General features: G+C 34.6%; 2 protein-coding genes across 3 annotated transcripts in view; one reads left to right on the top strand and one right to left on the bottom strand.

Moving 5' to 3' along the window:
- LOC149795336 (kinesin-like protein KIF28) overlaps positions 1–20,295 on the top strand; it is a 206,148-nt gene that overhangs the window by 164,049 nt on the left and 21,804 nt on the right. Inside the window, exons 22-23 of one of the 2 annotated variants that reach the window (XM_089965111.1) lie at positions 13,675–13,788; positions 14,450–14,521. In XM_089965111.1, the coding sequence (XP_089821237.1) occupies positions 13,675–13,788; positions 14,450–14,497 (162 nt within the window). In that variant the 3' untranslated portion in view covers positions 14,498–14,521. Of the gene's footprint in view, positions 1–13,674; positions 13,789–14,449; positions 20,274–20,295 lie in introns of those variants that run through there. The other variant, XM_089965110.1, reaches the window with a different exon arrangement.
- Positions 240–20,295, bottom strand: part of LOC149795338 (uncharacterized) — a 252,889-nt gene continuing 232,833 nt past the window's right edge. The window contains exons 29-31 of the transcript XR_016422309.1: positions 3,615–3,763; positions 2,688–3,023; positions 240–2,173 (exon numbers count right to left, since the gene is read on the bottom strand). The gene's annotated coding sequence lies outside the window, so the exon portion shown is untranslated. The remainder of the gene's footprint in view (positions 2,174–2,687; positions 3,024–3,614; positions 3,764–20,295) is intronic.

Below are 20,295 nucleotides of genomic sequence, written 5' to 3' on the forward strand. Positions count from 1 at the left end.
GATGACAAGTCAGCTTTTGGCTAAGTTAAACTTGCTGTTGAAAACAGCTGATTCGTTTTAAACTGGGATTTAAAGAAAAAGTTTCCAGACAGCAGAATTGCATCAGGGAAGGTAATCTATTTAAGAATATAGTTAGAAAAGGTAGAGTGATACTGGTTTTAGGAAAAGACTTTTCATTTCTTGGTGAAAGAAACAGATAATTATGTATTTTGTCATGGTCATTAAAGAAAAAAAAAATATTTCTGGATGAATTTTTTATTGTTGAACTCTTAGCTTTATAGCTGTACTACTGACAGTTATTGAAAACTATGGACAGGCTGCTTTTGGACTACAGATAGGACTGGGAAAGGGTAAACCGGTCTGAACATGTGACAAAATGCCCCATTAATGCATAACCTGTACAGAATCACAAGAACATATTCACTATTGGCACAGTGAAGTTTATTCAGAAACTTCGTACTTTACATCTTAGGCAATGGCTACCAGTGGTTTCCAACACATTTAGTTTATTTACAACATTCTTGTTCAATTTTAGTCAGTCCCATCTGCTACATCAGATGACCATGACCTTACATAATAACAGCTGATATGGATTAAACAAGTGTGCTAAATTAAATTTCCAATAAAATCTTAAATCATTATGAATTTTATCAATGAACAACATGGAAATATGAACAAGATGATCCTATCCCTTACTAAAATAAAGATAACAGTTAAATTGTATACAGGAATAACATTTTATATTATTCTCAACAGCTTCAGTACTTAACAAGATCCGTTCATTAATCTAATGTGAAATGAAACGTGACTACTGTCACAGTTACATTTATTCAGCAACTTCATACTCTACATCTTAGGCAATGGCTACCTGTGGTGTCAGCATATTTCTTTTCATATTAAAAAACAACAACATTCTAATTTAATTTTAGTATGTCCTATACAGGAATAACATTTTATATCTTTTTCATCAGCCTTAATACTTAACAAGACCCTTTCAGTTATCTAGTGTGAAATTAAATGTGCAGTTGTTAAATATAGAGTTGCTTGTAAAACTAGCCATATGTTTTGTTTGGTTGCATGGTCGAGTGTTGGAGTGCTGGAAGGACTGTGTGATCAGAGTGTTTGAACTTTGCTAACCTTGATTTGAAGTGAAAGTGGGGTTATTGTTAGGGTCTGATACAGACAGAGCTCAACCACCATTAGACATATTTTCCAAAACTGAACTAATGAGTTGTTTTTGTTTAGTGCTATGTCTTTGACTAAGTTTTTAGAGACTCCTGACATCTGTGGTCTGTCATAAACAACATATTTCTGGTTGCCAACCCGGCATCACTCACAGGTTGAACTGCTGTTGCACGGAGTGAGTGACCAGTATAGTGTTGCACTTCTGCATTCATGCAGATGTCTAGCATGAAAGAGGAGAATTGCTTGGGTTTGACCAGTTCACAAGTATACCATTGGTCAGCAAATTCAGGAGATCTTAGTGATTCTTTACTGCATTGTGTAATTAAGGCCTTTGCTGTTTTATCACATTTGTGAAGGAAAGTTTTACAGATTTAACTGGACAAGTGTTTGTGCCAGTTGCATACATTATTTGTCTGATGTTTCTTCAAGCTTCTCATCAACACCACCTTGGTGTTCTTTTTAACCGTTTCATGATTTAGAGTAATATACTCAATGCCAGATTCATCATTTTCAAATTTTAAGGAAGTTGGGGTCAGTTGATGGTGAAATTCTAAACCTCTGGTCACAAAATGAATAGCCAGCAGATACTGTATTCTGAATCGAAGGGCAACAGGGTCAAAGTTTTGAAGACATGCATTGATTTTTCTTAATTCTTCCAGTGAAATTTCTTGGTAGTGTTGGGTTGGCCTTGAAATATTTGATTTTAAATTCAGTTTCAGTTTTGCATTTAACATTGAATTAGCATTTTTGAATTTTGTGTTTGACAAGTCAATATCTTTTCCATTGTCCTTCAAGTATTTATATATGGCTGCACGAACATTTTTCAAGGAATTCTTGTGATATTCCTGATCGGCTGTCATTTTTGTGACCCTGGATGATAAAAATTTGGGTTGGGTCTCAGCGTAGAACCTTTTTAAGTGGCCACTCTGCTCATCTGATCTGATTGTGTCGAAGTCAAGTTTGTATCCAGTAATTTCAATGCACCAGTCTGTAAGTAAATAGAAAAATATTCATAGGAATACAGTTCTTACATTTGGCAAGATCAGTTTGAAATACACATAAAGACAACAATTCTGCAATTTGTACATATATTGTAAACTTATGGTTGGGATTTATGTATGTAATATGGTCACAGTAATTATACGCTTCAACATTTAAAGTCTTTCAAATTTATACAGAAGATTTTTTTCTTGAGAAGAATAGTAATGCAAAAAGTTACATAATTTCTTTTTCATTGAAATTAATGAAGACACATCCAAAATAATTTAGCAGAACAATTACCTTTACGGATTATTATATACATTTTTCAATGGTGTTAAATCACATTGGTGGAGATGGTAGTTTTACCATTTAAGAACTTATACCAGTCTTTGAATAATGGTCTCATAAATATTTGTTTTTATTTTTGTGTAAGTGGTCATATTTACACCATGCCACCAACACCCACACACGTTTTTTAAATAAACAAACAAAATTAAAATAAAATAAAAATTAAAATTTACCACTGAAAACACCAATGCCCCATTTTGTGTTTCATTTAGTAGCCTCTGAGTATTGATTTATTTCAAATAACTTTTAAGTCCTCCTCAGATAATTTCTTGAATCTTGGTTTATATCCAGCCTCAAAATTGACTGACCCAGTTCCCATGCTATTACTGTTGTTGTTGTGTATGGCTAGGGTGATGGAGGTCATTGGGTGCTCTATGAGAGAATTTATCAATCACTTTGTTCTGTTTCATTTTCAGCATTTGTAACATCCATCACAATATCGTCAAATCCATCACCATCTGCTTCAATCGCTGCTATTATTTCTTTTATCTCCTTGTGATCTAATTGTTCTAAAAAAATCAGAAGAAAATTACAGTGAAACATCGCCGTAATCGGCCACTTTGTTCAACTATGTAGCAGACAAATGCCAAATTGTATAGCAAACTATGCATTTCAATCAAAGAATATTGGAAAAAGTAAAAAAGGGGTATAATTTACACTTATTTGCTGAATAAAACTATTAAAATATGAAACAGTCATTACAAAATAAGGTTCTTGCAATGTTTATTTATAATGCAAACAGTACAAAACCAAAAGTAGTCCCAGAATTTATTGCTGTGTAAAAAATTCCAGATCAGTATCATGTGACCATTTACAACCAATCATACTGCAGAAAATCTATTTCATTTATAAAAGTTGGAATTATCATCCAATAGTATTTTTAGCTTCAATCATCAGATGACTGTGTGGCGACCATTGATGACATCCATTATGATTATTAAACTTCACACTCAACAGGCTTTTACTAGTTTTATTTTACAAAGAATGGAGAATGTTCTTTTTGCATTAGCATTACAATGTGGCATTGCCAGGGCAACCATGTTCAGCCTGCAAAAGAAGTTCTAACTTCAACTTTCCTGTTGCTAGGTTTTTAAGCTTACCTCCAAGCTACCAAGGAGGAAATTCTTGATTTGGGATGTAACCCTGAGCAACTTCCTTTGAAGTTAACAGTTTCATTCTCTTCATTGTGCAAATCCCAAACTCTTCATTGTGCAAATCCCAAAATCTGTTGGCAAGATTAGCCATGCCACTGTAAATAACCAAAAAAGAAAGATTGCGATTTAAAATATAAACTAACAATGAAAAAATTCACAATGTATTTTTGCTTCTAAGAAATTTTTTATCCCACTTTAAAAAGAATTATCTTGTAATACATTTATAACTGGTATATTTTATATAGGACTTGAAATTAATTATAATCATGGGATTTCAAGTAGTTTACGAAATACAAAGGATGCATATCTTTGAAGTGCACAGTGCAAACTTGGAACCTTTGCTACTGTCCTGCATGCACTTAAGCTCTGATATTTCATAGTTCAAACTGTAATATGTCTTGAGCAGTGTTTTTTTAGAATTCGGGGAAGGCACACATTTTGAACATGAACAAAAAGTTTAAGAGCTGTCCTTAAATATTCTCTTAAAATATTTTGAACAATACAGCAACAAAAAAACAAAAAAAAAGAAATAAAATTCTTCCTCTGGTGTCTCTGTTGAAATAATTGTTATGGTCACTCTCTTCATTTTATATCTACTGTCACCCAATTTTTATCAGAGGCTTAGAAGACATCATGGACCACCTTTGATCACTTTATTACTTATTGCACCTCAAAAAAGATTTCACATTAGGCCTTATACTCTGCAAATCTCAACAATAATGTAATCAGTCAACAGGTTGCTGGTTCTATTTTCTCAAATGTATTGATAGAATATGTAACAATACTATGGGTTTTTTATTCAATTTTTTATTTTTATTTTTAATTTTTAAAAATGATCTCAAGTATGAAATGGTCTGTGTGGTAGACAACTTTTAAACTATTTTTGAACTACCACTCATAGAATAACATGTATACTTGAAGAAGTGCAACTCAAGTTTTGATGGGGTCTTTTAGCTCTATTGGTCATAGACCAGAAGAACTTATGGAACGATCTTTAGTAATTTCCCATACTCAGAGCATAAATATCTTATGAGTCTGAAATTTTCAGCAATATCACACAACCTTCATCAGCAACTAATGTTGTTCATGTGACCTATAATGGTCATGTAACACAAGGAGACTGGTGTAGATGGGAGGTAATTCAAACCCCTCATCCCTGTTTAGTGTTGGCCTTCACTGTTGTATTTTGATCACCTCCTTCACCCTCCTTTGCCATATATTGTCCTCCAATGTGATCACCTTGTTTTGGTTGGAGACGATGGATAGGTCACATTATTAGCATTAGTCGCTGATGAAGGCAGTGTGATATTGCCAAAAATTTTGAACTCTTAAGATATTTCATCTATCATTTCTTATTCTTTCTTTCATTGTCAGTTATTACAACGTTTCAATAACTTATGCTTTTTCTGGTTTCCCTCTATACTTGCTTATCTTACAACTTGTCAATTTAAGGCAGTGAGTGGAATTACAGTTACTGGATATGGTGTGTGTGTGTGTGTGTGAGCAAGAGAGAGAGCACTGAAACAATATTAAATGGTTCTGAATTATTATTTTTTTTTAAAAAAGGGTTAAAATAAAACAAGCATTTAAAAACTTGTATGTTACAGTATTACAGAATGAGGTTAATTTATCAAATGACATTGTTGATCTCTAGGAATGAAACACAGTTAAAGACAATGGAAGGAGCCTCTTTATCACATGTGGCTAAGTTTTCATTGGGTCTTTAAATTTATGGTTCAGGGCAACAGTGAAATTGACAAAAATTGTTGTGCCATGAAATTTAGTGATGCTACAGTAGATTATGCATGGCATATTCTTCTCATGCCCACACCTCAAGGTGACGGTCACAGAATGGAAAAATGTCATTTTTTTACTGTTATCCTTGTCTAGAATATAACTTGCTTATAATGTAATGAAACTTGAGCCCATTATATATTGTGCATTGATATTAGTTGCATGCCATAGCCATGACTCCTACCTCAATGTAAAGGTCACAGGTGAAATCTAACTCAGGGGTTGTGTCTTTGTCCAGTGCACAACTTTTGACCCAATGAATATATTTTAATCAACCTTCAACCAATTATATCATGACAGGACTGTATCACATATCATAGGCATGCCTCTGTCACTGGGTAGAGGTCATGTGAATGAAGGTATGGCCATTATGTTTTTATGGGTGTAATTATTAAAGTAAAAGAGATATTTTAATGAAAGTTTAGCCATTCATATATCTTGACATGACTGTCTTTTTTTAGATATCCCACTTGCCTCAAGGTCAAGATCAAAAGAAAGGAAAATACCAGTCGTTGTTCTGTTTCATTATCCAGGTTGTTACTACTTATCTGGAGGAAACTTTACCCATTACCGCTTCACAATCTAGTCAAAAAAAACTTTCATAAAGAAAGAATATATAGTAATCTTTTTTTACATGGAGAAAGCATAGAACACCAGATAGAAGTGTGGCATCATGGACCTATTCATCCAAGGTCCGAGAGGGTGTCTGTATCCAAGTTTGTGAAAGATAGAAATTTCAGAGTTAAAGGTAAGTATAATCATTTGAATGGCAGTAATACATTATCTGCTGTTATTGTGTTGCTATATCTTTTGGTGGCACTAATTCCGAGTCCAAGGATATTATTCTCTCCTCCAGTTAAATGTCTCAAATAGAAAGCATGATCCCAATCTGATACCTCAGTTAATTTCTGATTATCAGATTTATCATCCTTCTTTTCCTTGGACTCGGTACATTTCTACATGTGTCTGTTGAGTGCTCAACAATTCGACTGTCAATTGTATCCTTTGTTGTGTTGTTGCATCTCAGGATAGATGCCCTTACCAACATCAGAATTAACAACATAATGCAATCCCTTATTCCATGAACTGATTATCCATTATATGTTTATGACCTTGTGATCTGCTATCTGTCAAAGCGTGTTCAAACTATCAAATGACAACTTTAGAGAGACTAAAAAAAGGGTTCAGAAATGAATAGAAGAAAACGGGATAAAATTTTTTAAATCCAAAATTATATGTACATACACCAGTTACATAAAATTAATGATCACCCAAAATTGTCTTAATGGTTATAACATATGACAGAAAAGACAAGTCAGATCAGGATAGATCAGGAGTTTGAAAAATATCATCAGTAATTTTGACCACAAATAATTGAGGATTTACAATGAACCAAAGTTTAGCTTGCAGTTGGACAAAATATGCAACTATTGAATAAATTTACATTTTTTAAATATTAAAACATGTACATCATCTCATCAAATCAGTTCTTTCACAGCAGCTTGTTGCCATTCATGCTGTTATTATATGTACTACAAGCTTTTCTTAGGTCATTGCTGCATTATATTCATTATATTCATGGCAGTCATCATTATTACTGATCTTAACACTTAAATGATGTACTGTTACTGTTGAAACAACAGAGTGGTTTCTGCAGCAGTCAATAGCAGCATCCCTGTTTAGACTAGGGGGAAGACCTTTGATGGACTTGCTCACAATGAGGCTGAACTATAAGATCCCCTTTTATGTCTCCCAAGTACCTGATCAGAGGGCTTGGACAAGTGGATACTTCAGTCTTAGGTGGAATTTCTGTTTGCTGAAAACTTCCCACTCTTCAAAATGATTTCTTAAGCGCTTCACAAGCTCATTCCGATAGACTCTCTGTGACCCCAGCAATTGTGGTTAAAAGATAAAATGTCTTTTGCTAGACCAATCCAGAACATTACCTACGAGGAGGGACTTGCTGTCACATAAAAGTGTATCTCTTATTCACAGCAGTAAACAGATTCTCCACAATAACGAATGGCTCATCTCAAGTGATCAGTCTGTCATGGCAAGTTTTCAATCAAAGCTGCATTGTTTTGACTTAGAGATGGGCCATGCCTAAGTTCAACAATGCAGAGAGGGGAATTTTCTGTCATTGGTACAGTAGGAAGTACATTGATACAAGTTGTTCCATTTCTAAGCGCATTTGCAGGCTTTCTTCTCATCTTGGTCAAAGAGAGAGAAGTTTCTGTTAAGGATTGTATGGCAGCCTTCTCTAACTTGCTCATGTTCACCAAAGGTCCTGCCATTAGCACCAACCCACGTATCTCTAATCCTCTAATCTTATCAGTTATTTTGAGCTGTAGAGACCTGTATCCTGCTCTCTGATGCCTAGATGGATCGTGTGTCCTATGTCCCAGTGAAAAAAAAACAACCTTCAGAACCACTGTGTAAAGCTTCTTTTGGAACCTTAAACTGTCTTCCTGCTCTCTTTGGTCTTCATGTGGAGAAGGAGTGAGCTTCATGACTTGTTGTTTAAGATTCAGTAGTAATTATAAGTCCATTTCTTTCCTTTGTAAACTGAGTTTTCTGGGGAAAAAAACCCCGTTTCATATAACTCCACTTCTGTTGAGATCTTCAGTCTCAGTTATATATGCCCTGGAGATGGCCAAGATCAACATCTCTGCCCATATACAGTTTTATTTGGCCACTTCAAAAAGTGGGTAGAAAGGATAGAACATTTCCTAATGAAAATTTAGGGCTGTTGCTCCTTCATGGGTCTATCCAAATCGTTTGACACTGGAGGATGTTAGTGAGAGCTGTGTTCTTCCAGTAATATGCTCATTTGCATCATTCAACATTCAGTCTTTGGTAGAGTGAATGCATTATTGGTGATAGGTAATGTATTGCTGCTAATAAAATCTTAGGGTTTTTTTTTTTGTTTTTATTTTTTTCAGGGTTAAAACTAATGGTAATAATGAAATGCTTACCTGTAATTGTTGCAAGATTCCCCCTTCCATTACCTCTCTGATGTCCCAGATGTAGTCTAGGTTTAAGTAAAGCAGATGATTACTGTGTATGGACCTTTGACATGATTGTCAGAATGGGTATAGTATTCTTCACCTTTTGTGTTCTGGAAATTTCCATCTAATTGTAGATGGAATTTCATAATGTGAATAAGGTAATTTGCTGGATAGCTATTTTTGGGGATTTTATGGTTGCACCAAACCACATTGTAAAGATCCAGTGACAAAGGAACAACATAAGCAATGAAAAATTAGCCATGTGTAATTTATAAGACCCACTGCCCTCATTTTTGTACTGATACATTCCAAGCAATCAAAAAGCTCAGCTATTTCTTAATTAACCTTGATCACATGTGATATATTATCTTGTACATATTAGTGTTTTATTTTAACCCTTTTGAAAACAAAATTGTAATTAAGTTATTAAACATTTTATATTGTTCCAACCCACATTTTGACAGTATCTGGTAACTGACTGTTCCCTTCACAGAATTTAAATTTTTGAAATGACATGAAACACAACTGGAATAAACTTGTATATATAAATGCACATGTTTTATGCTCTGCATTTCTGCTGTTTAAGATTTTACCACATCTGTTATCCATCTAAATATAATGCACAGATAAATACAAAGGTTTTAAATTCAAATTATGGGAGGTAAACTTGCCAAATAAAATTGAATACTCTTGAAAGTTCATCTCATTATCCACATAATTTTGATCCAATGGAACAACAAAATGGTAAAATACTTGATCTTTTGTTTGAAGCACAGTTACTAATTAAGCACTATGTATATACACTAATTACTGCACATTCATAATTCACTGATTTTAAGTTTTCCTGGTTGTAAAGAGAAGAGCTTATGGGATTGTTTTTTATCCGTTGTCCTTCATCCAACAGAAGTTTATTATTGCTGCTCCTTCTAAACTACTTAGAGAGTTACCATACACATTCTTCCAATAGTCGGGGCCCCGAGTGGCCGAGTGGTCTAAAGCGCTCTCCGTTACGGATCACTGCCATCTCACCTCTGTCTGCATGGGTTCGAATCTCGGATTCAGCCAATGTGGGTATGTGAGAAAGCTTGCCAGTAGCTTCTCGTGGGTCGGTGGTTCTTTCCGGGGTTTTCCCGGGTTCTTCCTCCACCATTAATACTGGCCGCCATGTATAGCCTATCGTGTGCTGAAAAATAGCGTTAAACCCTAAAACAATAACAATATCTTCCAATAGTCTACTTGGTCTTAAATGAAAATGGTGCCACTCAGACATGCAATATGGCACCACAGCAACCAACTTGGCCATGGCAGCCATCTTGAAAATCTTATTTTCACTACTCATCCTGAATGGATAGTCATATATTGACATAGGGTTTTCACCAAAAGACTTTTTATGTCTAGTTGGTCCTAAACAAAAAAGGTGGCTATATGATATTTAATAAGGCTGCCATGATCTTGAAATACTTGTTATCATTACTTCTTAATGGATGGTCATATCAATAGGGAGTTTTCACTTGAAGACTTCTTGTGATGTCTAGTTGGTCCTAAATGAAAATGGTGTTGATGTGACATCTAGTGTTGTCATCTCAGCAGCCTTCTTGAAAATCATGAACATCTTTTATCTTTTTATTGCTACTTCTCCAGAATGAAAGTCATTTTAGTTTTCACCAGAAGACTCTTTATGATGTCTTTTTGGTTCTAAGTAACAATGGTACCACTTGCACATCCATTATGGCTGCCACTGCCTCCATCTTCGTAATCTTGATATTGGTATGCTTTCTCAATGGATGGTCCTTATAAACATGGAATTTTCACTAAACGAGTTCTCATGATATCCAGTTGATTCTTAATGAATTAATGCCACTCAGACATCTAATAGTTCCACCACAGTGGCCATCTTGAATTTTTTGTATCATTCCTTCTGAATTAATGACCTTACCAGCCTTTGGTTTTTACTAAATGAATTTTATTTGGTGGTAAATGAAAAGGTATTAATCTTACCTCGTAGATAGCAGGACATATTGACACAGTTCTTTCACGAGAAGGCTTTCATGATGTCTAGTTGGTCCATAATGGAAATGATGCACATCTAATATAGATAAGGAACCTATCTTGGAATTTGTTTTTGTTACTCCACCAAAATGAAATGTCTTGTCAAACTGGAGTGGAGTCTTCTTGTAATGTCTTCTTTGGTCCCAAATCAAAATGTTGCAGATCTGACATCCACCATAACCACTGTCTCAACTCCTCTTAAATGGAAAGCCATTTTGTCATGCAGTGTGAGTTTAATGCCATTTTCAGCACATAACAGGCTTCACATGGCAGCCAGTATATTTGGTTGAGGAAGAACCCAGAATACCATGGAATAAACCACCTACCCACAGAAAGCTACTTGCAACCTTTCTCACATACCCACCTTGGCAAAGCTTGAGACTGAAACCAATACAGAGATGAGATGTGTGAGTGATCTGTTGGGCAAGCACCTTAGACCACTTGGCTGCATGGGGCCTCAGGTGGGTTAAAATGAAAAGGGCTCAAATCATACATCCAGTTAGGCTAACATGATGGCTGTCTTAAAAATCCTACTTTTGATTCTCCCCCTGAATGGATGGTCATATTGATGTGTTTTTCCTAATGAGGTGTACTTGATCCTAAATAAAAATTATCCCAGTCTCACGTCCAATATGTCTACCACACCAATTAATTTAAAAATATTATTACTAAAGAATATAAAGATATTTTCAACACTTGGCACTGAGAAAGAATGTACGGCATTGTCTTGAATTCCTGCAAACTATTTTTGCCAGGTAGAGTGTTAGTCCCACTGATGTACTCTCATTTGACAAATTCATGGAATTGACATAATGCCAGTAATTTCATCTGATACACTTAAGTGTTTGTCACTAAAATAATCCATAAATTCGATGATTATTATATTTCTCAGTCATTTTCTCATGAGCTGTGATATTCATTTACCACAAATCAGTTCAAGTTCAATTAAGTTCCACTAATAAAATGTATAGACCTTCGCCAGTTATTCCTTCTTATCCCCACATGGTCTCTTTGACTAGTTTTGCTTATTAATGGAAGTATGATTTCAGTACTTCTTTAATGTGGTAATACCATGGTGATCAGAAGCAGCTCTGTTGGCAATGAATTTAAAATAAAAGATAATGTCATACAGATGTGTTTGGTATGCCATTTCTGTTTGGTGGCTGAGCTGAAGATGTTGGAAGCAGGCAGCATAAGAGCTGGCTCTCCAGCTGTCACCTGTCATTTAAGCCACACTAGTCTAAGCCACTATGGAGAGATTGTTCACAAAAGGTGAACTCTGTAGCCCTGGAGGCAGTTTTAATGAAGAAGGGAAACAAGGTTTCTCTATCCCCAAGCCTCCCAATAATTGCCAGTGATTGCCACTGCACCATCCTCAAAGCATCATTTACCATTGGCATGCAACCAAAAAGTGGTCATATCCTCTGCAAAACTGATACTTTGAAAGCAATGCAAGACCCAGTTGGTGCTTCCAGTGAAGGCCAGAAAAGAAGATATAACCCATGCTTCATGAAAATTTCAGTTCATTAGCTTCAAATAATCTCTGCAAACCTCACATTCAGATGCAGCATTTTGGTTTGAGACATTATAGAAGCCATTCGCTGGCAATACACAGTCAGCCTCCTTGAGTTTCTATATCCGAAATCTAGCATCAAAGAGTTGAGAACTGAATCTATCAGGCCCAGTGGCAATGGTGATATCTATCAGGCCAAGTGGCAATGGTGATATCTATCAGGCCCAGTGGCAATGGTGATGTTGACCAGCAGATCCAGTGGTTGTCAGCACAACTTAATATGGCATGTGGGTTTAGTGCTCTTTTCTTGGTAAGGAAAAATCATTCATTTCTATTATCCTTGTATTGATATTATGTATTTTGTGACCATAATTTAAAATAATATGTTAGGACACTGATTTATCCTTCACATCGGGATTCCAGACATTTTTTCCCACAAAGAGTACATGTGATCAAGGGTTGAAAAATGTTCAGTTGGCCACTAGTCCTGCAATGATTGTGACCTCGAAATTGTACTTGTCCTGCATCATTTTTATTTCTACACTGCACATGATAATGAATCTGCAGAAAAGGCCACTTGTCCAATACTACAAGCATCTTGAAAGTATTTGATGAGTGGAATAATTTTCAAGCCCTGTGTGGTAAGACTGGATGCTTATTCATTTCTTCTGTTACTTATTTTCCTAATAATGAATGTTCTTCAAAATGTTTTGAGTAGAAAAAGCACATTTTTTAGTAAATGGGTATCTCAGAGAATTCTAGCCAAATCACATCATTGTTCAGTCCTCTGACACTTCCCCGCAAATGGGAGTGTCCTTGTTTAAATATTGCTCAACTTGAACTGCCTGTAAAACAAATCAGAGATGAGTGGTATTATGCTAATTGCATATAGGATGCACATACGCAAGTCATGCATACCTCCTGAAAGATGTCCCTCAATCAGAGTGCATATCCTGCCAGTGTCCGTCCACTGACACTGGAGCACATTCTTGTTAAGTTTATTGAGTTCCATTCAGTGAGACAGAATATTTTATGTGATCTCTATTAAAGAACTTCAGTGTAATTTAGCACCATAGATTGGCTCACAGTTTATATAACAGCTTTAACTTCAAGATCTTAATGATTTTGGCATTTTGTACCTTTATTTTATTTTATCCATATTTTACAGAAATTTTTAATGTTTTCCTTTTATCTTGTAATGCGTATTAATGTTTGTTATTTTTCAAGGTTTTTGCATAAGTTTTTTTGTGCAGTTGTTTATTTACATTTTAAAAACATTACTTTGAATCAGTACAATATGGACATTGTGCTTATGCACTGTTTAACCCTAATACATGCCAGATTTTATCTTACAAGTAGTACCTAGCTTAAAGGTTAAGGTCACTAGTAGGAACATGGTCATGTGCCATTTGCTTTACGTTTGTTGTATTAAAGGCTTTGCAAGTAAGATATGGAGGGAGGATAGCATACCAGCAATACAGGTGAGACACTGGTTTGTAACAGTCTTGTAATATTACCGTAAGCATCTTCGAAAGACACATCTGATGAATAGAATCTCAAACCTGAGGTTATATTTATAGCACAACAAACAGCTCATGGCATGTAAAATTAATTTATTCTGTATGCTTTATGCATTTTGCAGCTGGTGGAGTATCTGAAAGAGGAGACCCTGAATATCGAGGTTTGGGGAAGGCACAAGAAAAAAGAGTCAGCTTCCAATGGTAAAACATCAAAGAAACCTGCAGCTGAGAAAAAGGTACAGTATTCTGTTGTTCATTGTAAAGTTTAGAATTTATAGATGATTGTATATATAGCAGGTTCTTACAGCTTGTATTGAGTATGATGTGTAACTTAAGTTTGTTATGTGATGACAATAAGACTAAAACCAAATTCAGTTTTTGGGAAATCAGCGAAAAATTATACCCATGAAACTCAATGAATGCACATTTACTAGTTTGCTTTTTTATTAGCTCATCTGTTAGGCCCAAAGATTTTTTATTATTTATTTTTATTATTTATTGTAAAATCTTACTCAGTGTCTGCCAGTTTCATGTGTTGGTAACTTCCATGAACCATACTATAAATTCTCAGAAATCCTATTTATCTGCCACTTTTCCGCATAACACAAACTTGCCGTACCAATCACTTCTATGTTTTTCTATGTGATGAAATTTAATATACATTATGATCGACATTGCACATCAAAATATTGCTACATAAATTTGGACAAACACATTGATTTTATGTTGTTTTCAGATGTATATACATGTATTGTTATATATTTTGCTTCATATGGTAATCAGAGCAGCATTAACCTTGCATGTGCAGGTATCTAGGTTCCTGACCTTCTGTATAAAAATAAATCATGTATTGCATATTCTTGGTTCTCAAAAAACAGTGTTCTTCATGTCTTTCAGGATGACAAGAAGGCAGCTAAAGAGAAGAATGCTAAAAATAAAAAATAAGCAGTATATGCAGAGAAAAAGCTGGTATGAGTGTTCATAATGTTTGATTCAACTATCACATTTTCTTTTTACTTGTATGCTTTAGCAAAAGTGTTCCTGCTTTCAGAGGAAACCAATACTTGTTATAGTCTTGCTGAGTGAGTTTCAAGTCTGCTCAGCTCAACTTAGTCATTCTTGCAGGCACAGTGGAATGAGTTTGAAACTGATTTAAACAAAAGTACAAAGATAAATCATGTGTGTTGTTTTTATCTTCAATTTCTTTTTTTATTGCCAACCTTTTAAATTTTTTTTTTGGTCATGGCAAAGATTTATTAAAATTTACAATTGTCAGGGCAGCCCGAGAGGCTAGTTGGCTCCCATATTTTGCATCCTCCAATAAAGGAAGAGCTAAACAGCTTGGCCCAACACTGTCAGACCAAGAAGCAGATCCAGGTATACAATGTTCATTCAGCAAAAAATTTATAGCAAAACTGGTCAACCTTGATCTACCAGGTATTAACAACAGAAGATATGACTGTATATGTGCAGACTGTGCTGATGAGTGATGACCTGTTAACCCTTTACCTCATAGAAGCGTCTTTGGATGCCTCTACTCCATTCGCATGGAAGCGCCTTTTGACGCCTCTACAAGATTCGCATAGAAGCACCTTTTGACGCCTGCTGTAAACATCAGCCATTTTGAGCTAGTTTTCGTAGTGCCACTTTCGGGGAAAACCCTCCTATTAGATACTACATTCATTTTTGCGAATGATAATTACGTCAGATCACATGGTCGCTATTCATTCACTGGTCGATATCTGCTATTTAAAGTAACTGGGTCGTAATCTCCACTCCAAAATGGCAGCCGCGGATTTCATTCAGTACGTACGAAGTTTTCACGATTAGAACAACAACCATGAAAGATTCAATAAATTAGGTAAAGTCTCTGATATTGATGTAGGCAGCAATTAGTTTTTATAAATTATCAAATTCAGTTGACTTAGTGATGTAGACGCACATGAAAACCTTGTAAATTTCGAGTATCAGAAATGGCAGCTACGGTTGGTCATGCAGCCTCACTGACATGACGGTGAACAAGTTCTCTCAAGATTTTGAAGCACATACAAAAATTCTTCTGTGAAAAATAATTACACAGCTATAATAATCGGACTTTACTCTTAAATTTTTCCACACATAATATATGTGTACCAAAAATGTAAAATGGTTAAAATTGATGTTAAATGTAACATACACTACATTGCTTAACAGTTCACAGGCAGGATTTCATTCAGTACTTACGAAGTTTTCACAATTAGAATCACAACCACGAAAGATTCAATAACTTAGTTAAAGGCTCTGATATTTATGTAAGCAGCAATTAGTTTTTATTGATTATCAAATTCAGATGACTTAGTGATGTAGACGCAGACGAAAAACATGTAAATTTCAAGTATGGGAAATGGCAGCTATGGTCGGTCACACGGCCTCACTGACATGACGGTGAATGAGTTCTCTCTCGATTTTAAAGCACATAAAATATTCTTCCATGAAAAATAATTACACAGCTATAACAATCGGTCTTTACTCTTAAATTTGTCCACATATAATATATGTGTACCAAAAATGTAAAATGGTTAAAATTGATGTTAAACGTAACACCACTACATTGCTTAACAATTCACAGGCAGGATTTCATTCAGTACTTACGAAGTTTTCACAATTAGAATCACAACCACGAAAGATTCAATAACTTTGGTAAAGGCTCTGATATTTATGTAAGCAGTAATTAGTTTTTATTGATTATCAAATTCAGATAACTTAGTGATGTTGACGCAGACGAAAAAACGTGTAAATTTCGAGTATGGGAAATGGCAGCTATGGTCGGTCACGCGGCCTCACTGACATGACGGTGAACAAGTTCTCTCTCGATTTTAGAGCAAATAAAATATTCTTCCATGAAAAATAATTACACAGCTATAACAATCGGTCTTTACTCTTAAATTTTTCCACATATAATAGATGTCTACCTAAAACGTAAAATGGTTAAAACTGCTGTTAAACGTAACACCACTACATTGCTTAACAATTCACAGGCATGCCAATGCGTATGCGGTCAGCTAGGTAACAGGTGTTCTATTTATAGCGTGCTGCACTTTGTCACTATGCTCTATGAGGTAAAGGGTTAAAGGGCAAAACAGATTTCCTCGATTGTTAAACTCACCTTAGATAATAATTTTGGCTTTAAATTTAAAAGAGATTCAGCAACTTATTTATTTAGTGACAGTAAATTTAGTAAATCAAACCGAAATGAGGCTACCATCTCCAAAGCAGGTATTGTATAGTTGATGAAAAATAGTGTTTCTCAGCTGTTACATGCACAAAAAAACACCAATTAAGACAACCTATTCATTATGCAAAGAGGGAATTAGTTTCACTAATAAAATGCTCAATAAAATTTGTCTTCAGACCCATTTTGATTAAGAAAAAGTAATTTAACCATGTTGTTAGGATAAAGCTAATTTAGACATTACATCACAAGTTTCAAGCTATTCTTTCTGTAGCAACAAATATGCACTAAATATATGAAAACATTCTTGCCAGAGAAGCCACATTTTGATACAGCAAGTTGAATACATAATGATTAAGTTCTACACATGAACTAGTAGGTCAATGAGGGTTACCGGTACCTTTTGACCAGTACAGTTGTCCAACTCCTGCTTTGCACACTCAGCTGCATATTGTTTGCACTCCACCTTTAAGATTACCATATCAGCAAAATGTATGTGATATGAGTGCTCCCAAATCTAAATAGGGTAATAAAGTTTTACAGAAGTCATCTATGAAATATACTTCAAACCATGACAAAATTGTGATTTTGAGCAACAGCTTTATTTGTTGCACATTTTGTCTAGAATATTTTTCTTTGATACTTTCCTATAGGAAAATCTTTTGTGAATTGTAATTTGTAGAAATAACCATAGGCACAATTTTTTTAAGTGCAGTTATGTTGTCATCTTTTTGAGACTAAGATTTATGAACTATTACTCCATCTGGCTTGTATTTTCATGGGACTTTTTGTTTTATCAGTTTTAGTGATCTTAAATAATTGTACCTTTGGTAGATTTATTATATTTTTTAATAACCTTTGTGTGTGCATGTGTGTGTAGATAGATATATATATATGTATATATGGCTTTTGAGATGCTTCCTCAACCCAGCCAGGTAGTTACTATCATAGCCCAGGACGAAATTTGTGGCAGGTGTTCATATCAATTGTGTCTACAAAACAAATTCTTGCACATTCATGGGCGTGTGTTTTACTAACTGATTGACCATTAACTCTTTCCCCTGCAAGATATGAATGTCTGTCATTTGAAGATGACAATCTGCTAATTTGTGTTTCAAACGTGAAACATCTATATGTAAGTTACAATTCTCTTCAAGTATAAAATCAGCGAAAGCACTTTAAAAATATATATTTTGAAGACTTCAGCTGCTGTCTTTGCATTATTTTCTTCATAAAATCAGTTTGAAATCATTAGTGATAAGGGATAGTAATGACAGACACATTAGACTGTCTGTTTTCATAATTCATTGGGATGTAAATTAAGAATTAAATACAATTTTATAGAAAGCCAAGTCAAGTTTGTGATAAAAGATTTAGCCAAAAACAATTTAAAAATTACCGGTAGGTCTAAAATACATGAAGAAAATGCCATGTTGTGAAATTTAAAAAACGCTCTATGGTCAAGTTTTATGTTACATCACTCCTTTTTATGAAAATGCAAAACAAGGCAAATAACATCCAACCAATACACAACATTATTATGAGTAAGTAGACAACTAAAAAAACTATAAATCTGCAATTGTATGTAGAGATTGTTGTAACAAGGCCATAAAGTTGGTGGTCATGGTTTCTAACAAGAGAATAACCTACATAACATCACTTGATGTGTGCTGATTTTGTTATTTAATGCTTCAGTTCATCATCACTGAAATAGAAAAAGTAGTGTTGTTGTTGTTGTAAGATTTAACGCCAATTTTCAGCACATGATAGGCTATACATGGCAGCAAGTATTAATGGTGGAGGAAGAACCCAGAAAAACCCCAGAGAAAACAACTGACCCACAAAAAAGTAGTTTAGTATCTAGATTATATCATTGTAATTAAAAATAGGTATAAATACTTAATCAGCTACCCCTAGAACAAGCAATTTCATTTTAAAACTTTAAAATATAAAACAAAAAATGATTGTCCAAAAGATATGCATTTGATTTAAAATCAAATTTATAATGTAGATATAATGTAGAATTTGTACTTGAAGGTAAAGATTTGCCTAAAACCAATGTTAAATGCCAATATTTACAACAATTGTACAGATTGATTTTATTATATAAATGCAAAGTCATCAGTGACCACCAGTAGAGAGTGACCAGCTCAATAACTTTTTGCCAAAATATACATTTCAACACTGCTATGAATAACCACATTGCAAAAAACTGAGGTCAGTGCCACTGACCTTGATATAATCCTTTGTGACCTTGATTGCTTAGGATGGTATGCATGCAAGTGCAGATTATTCTAAATAACACTACTATGAATGATCATATGGCAAGACTAGAAACAAACACCTATCACCTTTATTAAATCCTTTGTAACTGACCATTAAAGAAAGTAATGACTGTTCTTAGATTTTGGGGGGGAAAATTAGGCTGGCTGCCAGATCCTCCAATTTTACCGATCATGCACATGGTGTCATTTGTTACAGACTGTAAACCAGCCAAAAGTACACATCACTAAATGCCAGTTGTAATGCTAAAGTCATATGAATACCCTTTACACCTGACCATTCATTCTTCAGAGGAAATTGTCGTAGACTTACAGAGTAAGTTCAGAGCTTTTTATGGTCTCTTTTTAATGTGTCAAAACCTGCACAATGCCAAGAATGTCACAATGAGAATTTTTTTAAAAGGGCTTTAATGTAATGTAGTAGTCATGTACATCACTTGTCTTTGGAGTCACTACTTAGCTAGAATGATTTTCTGGATTCATTTGTCGTTGTTAAAGAGTTATGTTGTTTCTTCTGTTTTAAATGTTACAGTGATTATAACCTGCACAACAAGCTATCATCTGTTCACCTTGGTGCAGACAGTTACATCCTTTGTTTATCAAGTTAACCTCTTTATGTTGTCAGTGAATATATATATATATATATATATATATATATATATATATATATATATATATATATATATATATCAGGGCCAGCACAGAAATATGGTGCCCTGTGCTAAACAGACATTTGCCCTGACTTACCATCAAAATATTTGCTGATAAGAAAGCTCAATAGAAATTGTTGCAAGTTATGAACAAAATAATAATTTTCATGTGAAGAAAAAACAAAGGTTATGTTTCACTTCAGCTCCCTTGTCCGTATTTTGTGCTCCTTTTCTACTCTGATTTGGCACCCACTGAAAACGGCACCTTGTACAAGTGCACATAGCTTGCGTGAGCCCTGATGTGTTTGTGTGTATATATCTCCAAAGCCTAATCAACTGCAGCGCTTGCTAATACAATGGATCACTGATGACATTAACATGTTAATTAACAATGACATACACTGCAGTAAAGAAAGAAATGTAATATTACTGGAGGAATGTTACCTAATGGTTTATTTTGCAGTCCATGTACTAGTACATGTGATCTTCAAATATAAATGTGTTTCATGTTTTATCATAAAGAAATTGTTCAGATGAATGCATTTAGTATTTAATGAATAAAGAATATTGTAGATGTACCATGATTGTGGTTATTTTTCT

This window comes from Sinohyriopsis cumingii, chromosome 7 (genome assembly GCF_028554795.1).
Source record: "Sinohyriopsis cumingii isolate HCF-2022 chromosome 7, ASM2855479v2, whole genome shotgun sequence".
Classification (NCBI taxonomy): Eukaryota; Metazoa; Mollusca; class Bivalvia; order Unionida; family Unionidae; genus Sinohyriopsis; species Sinohyriopsis cumingii.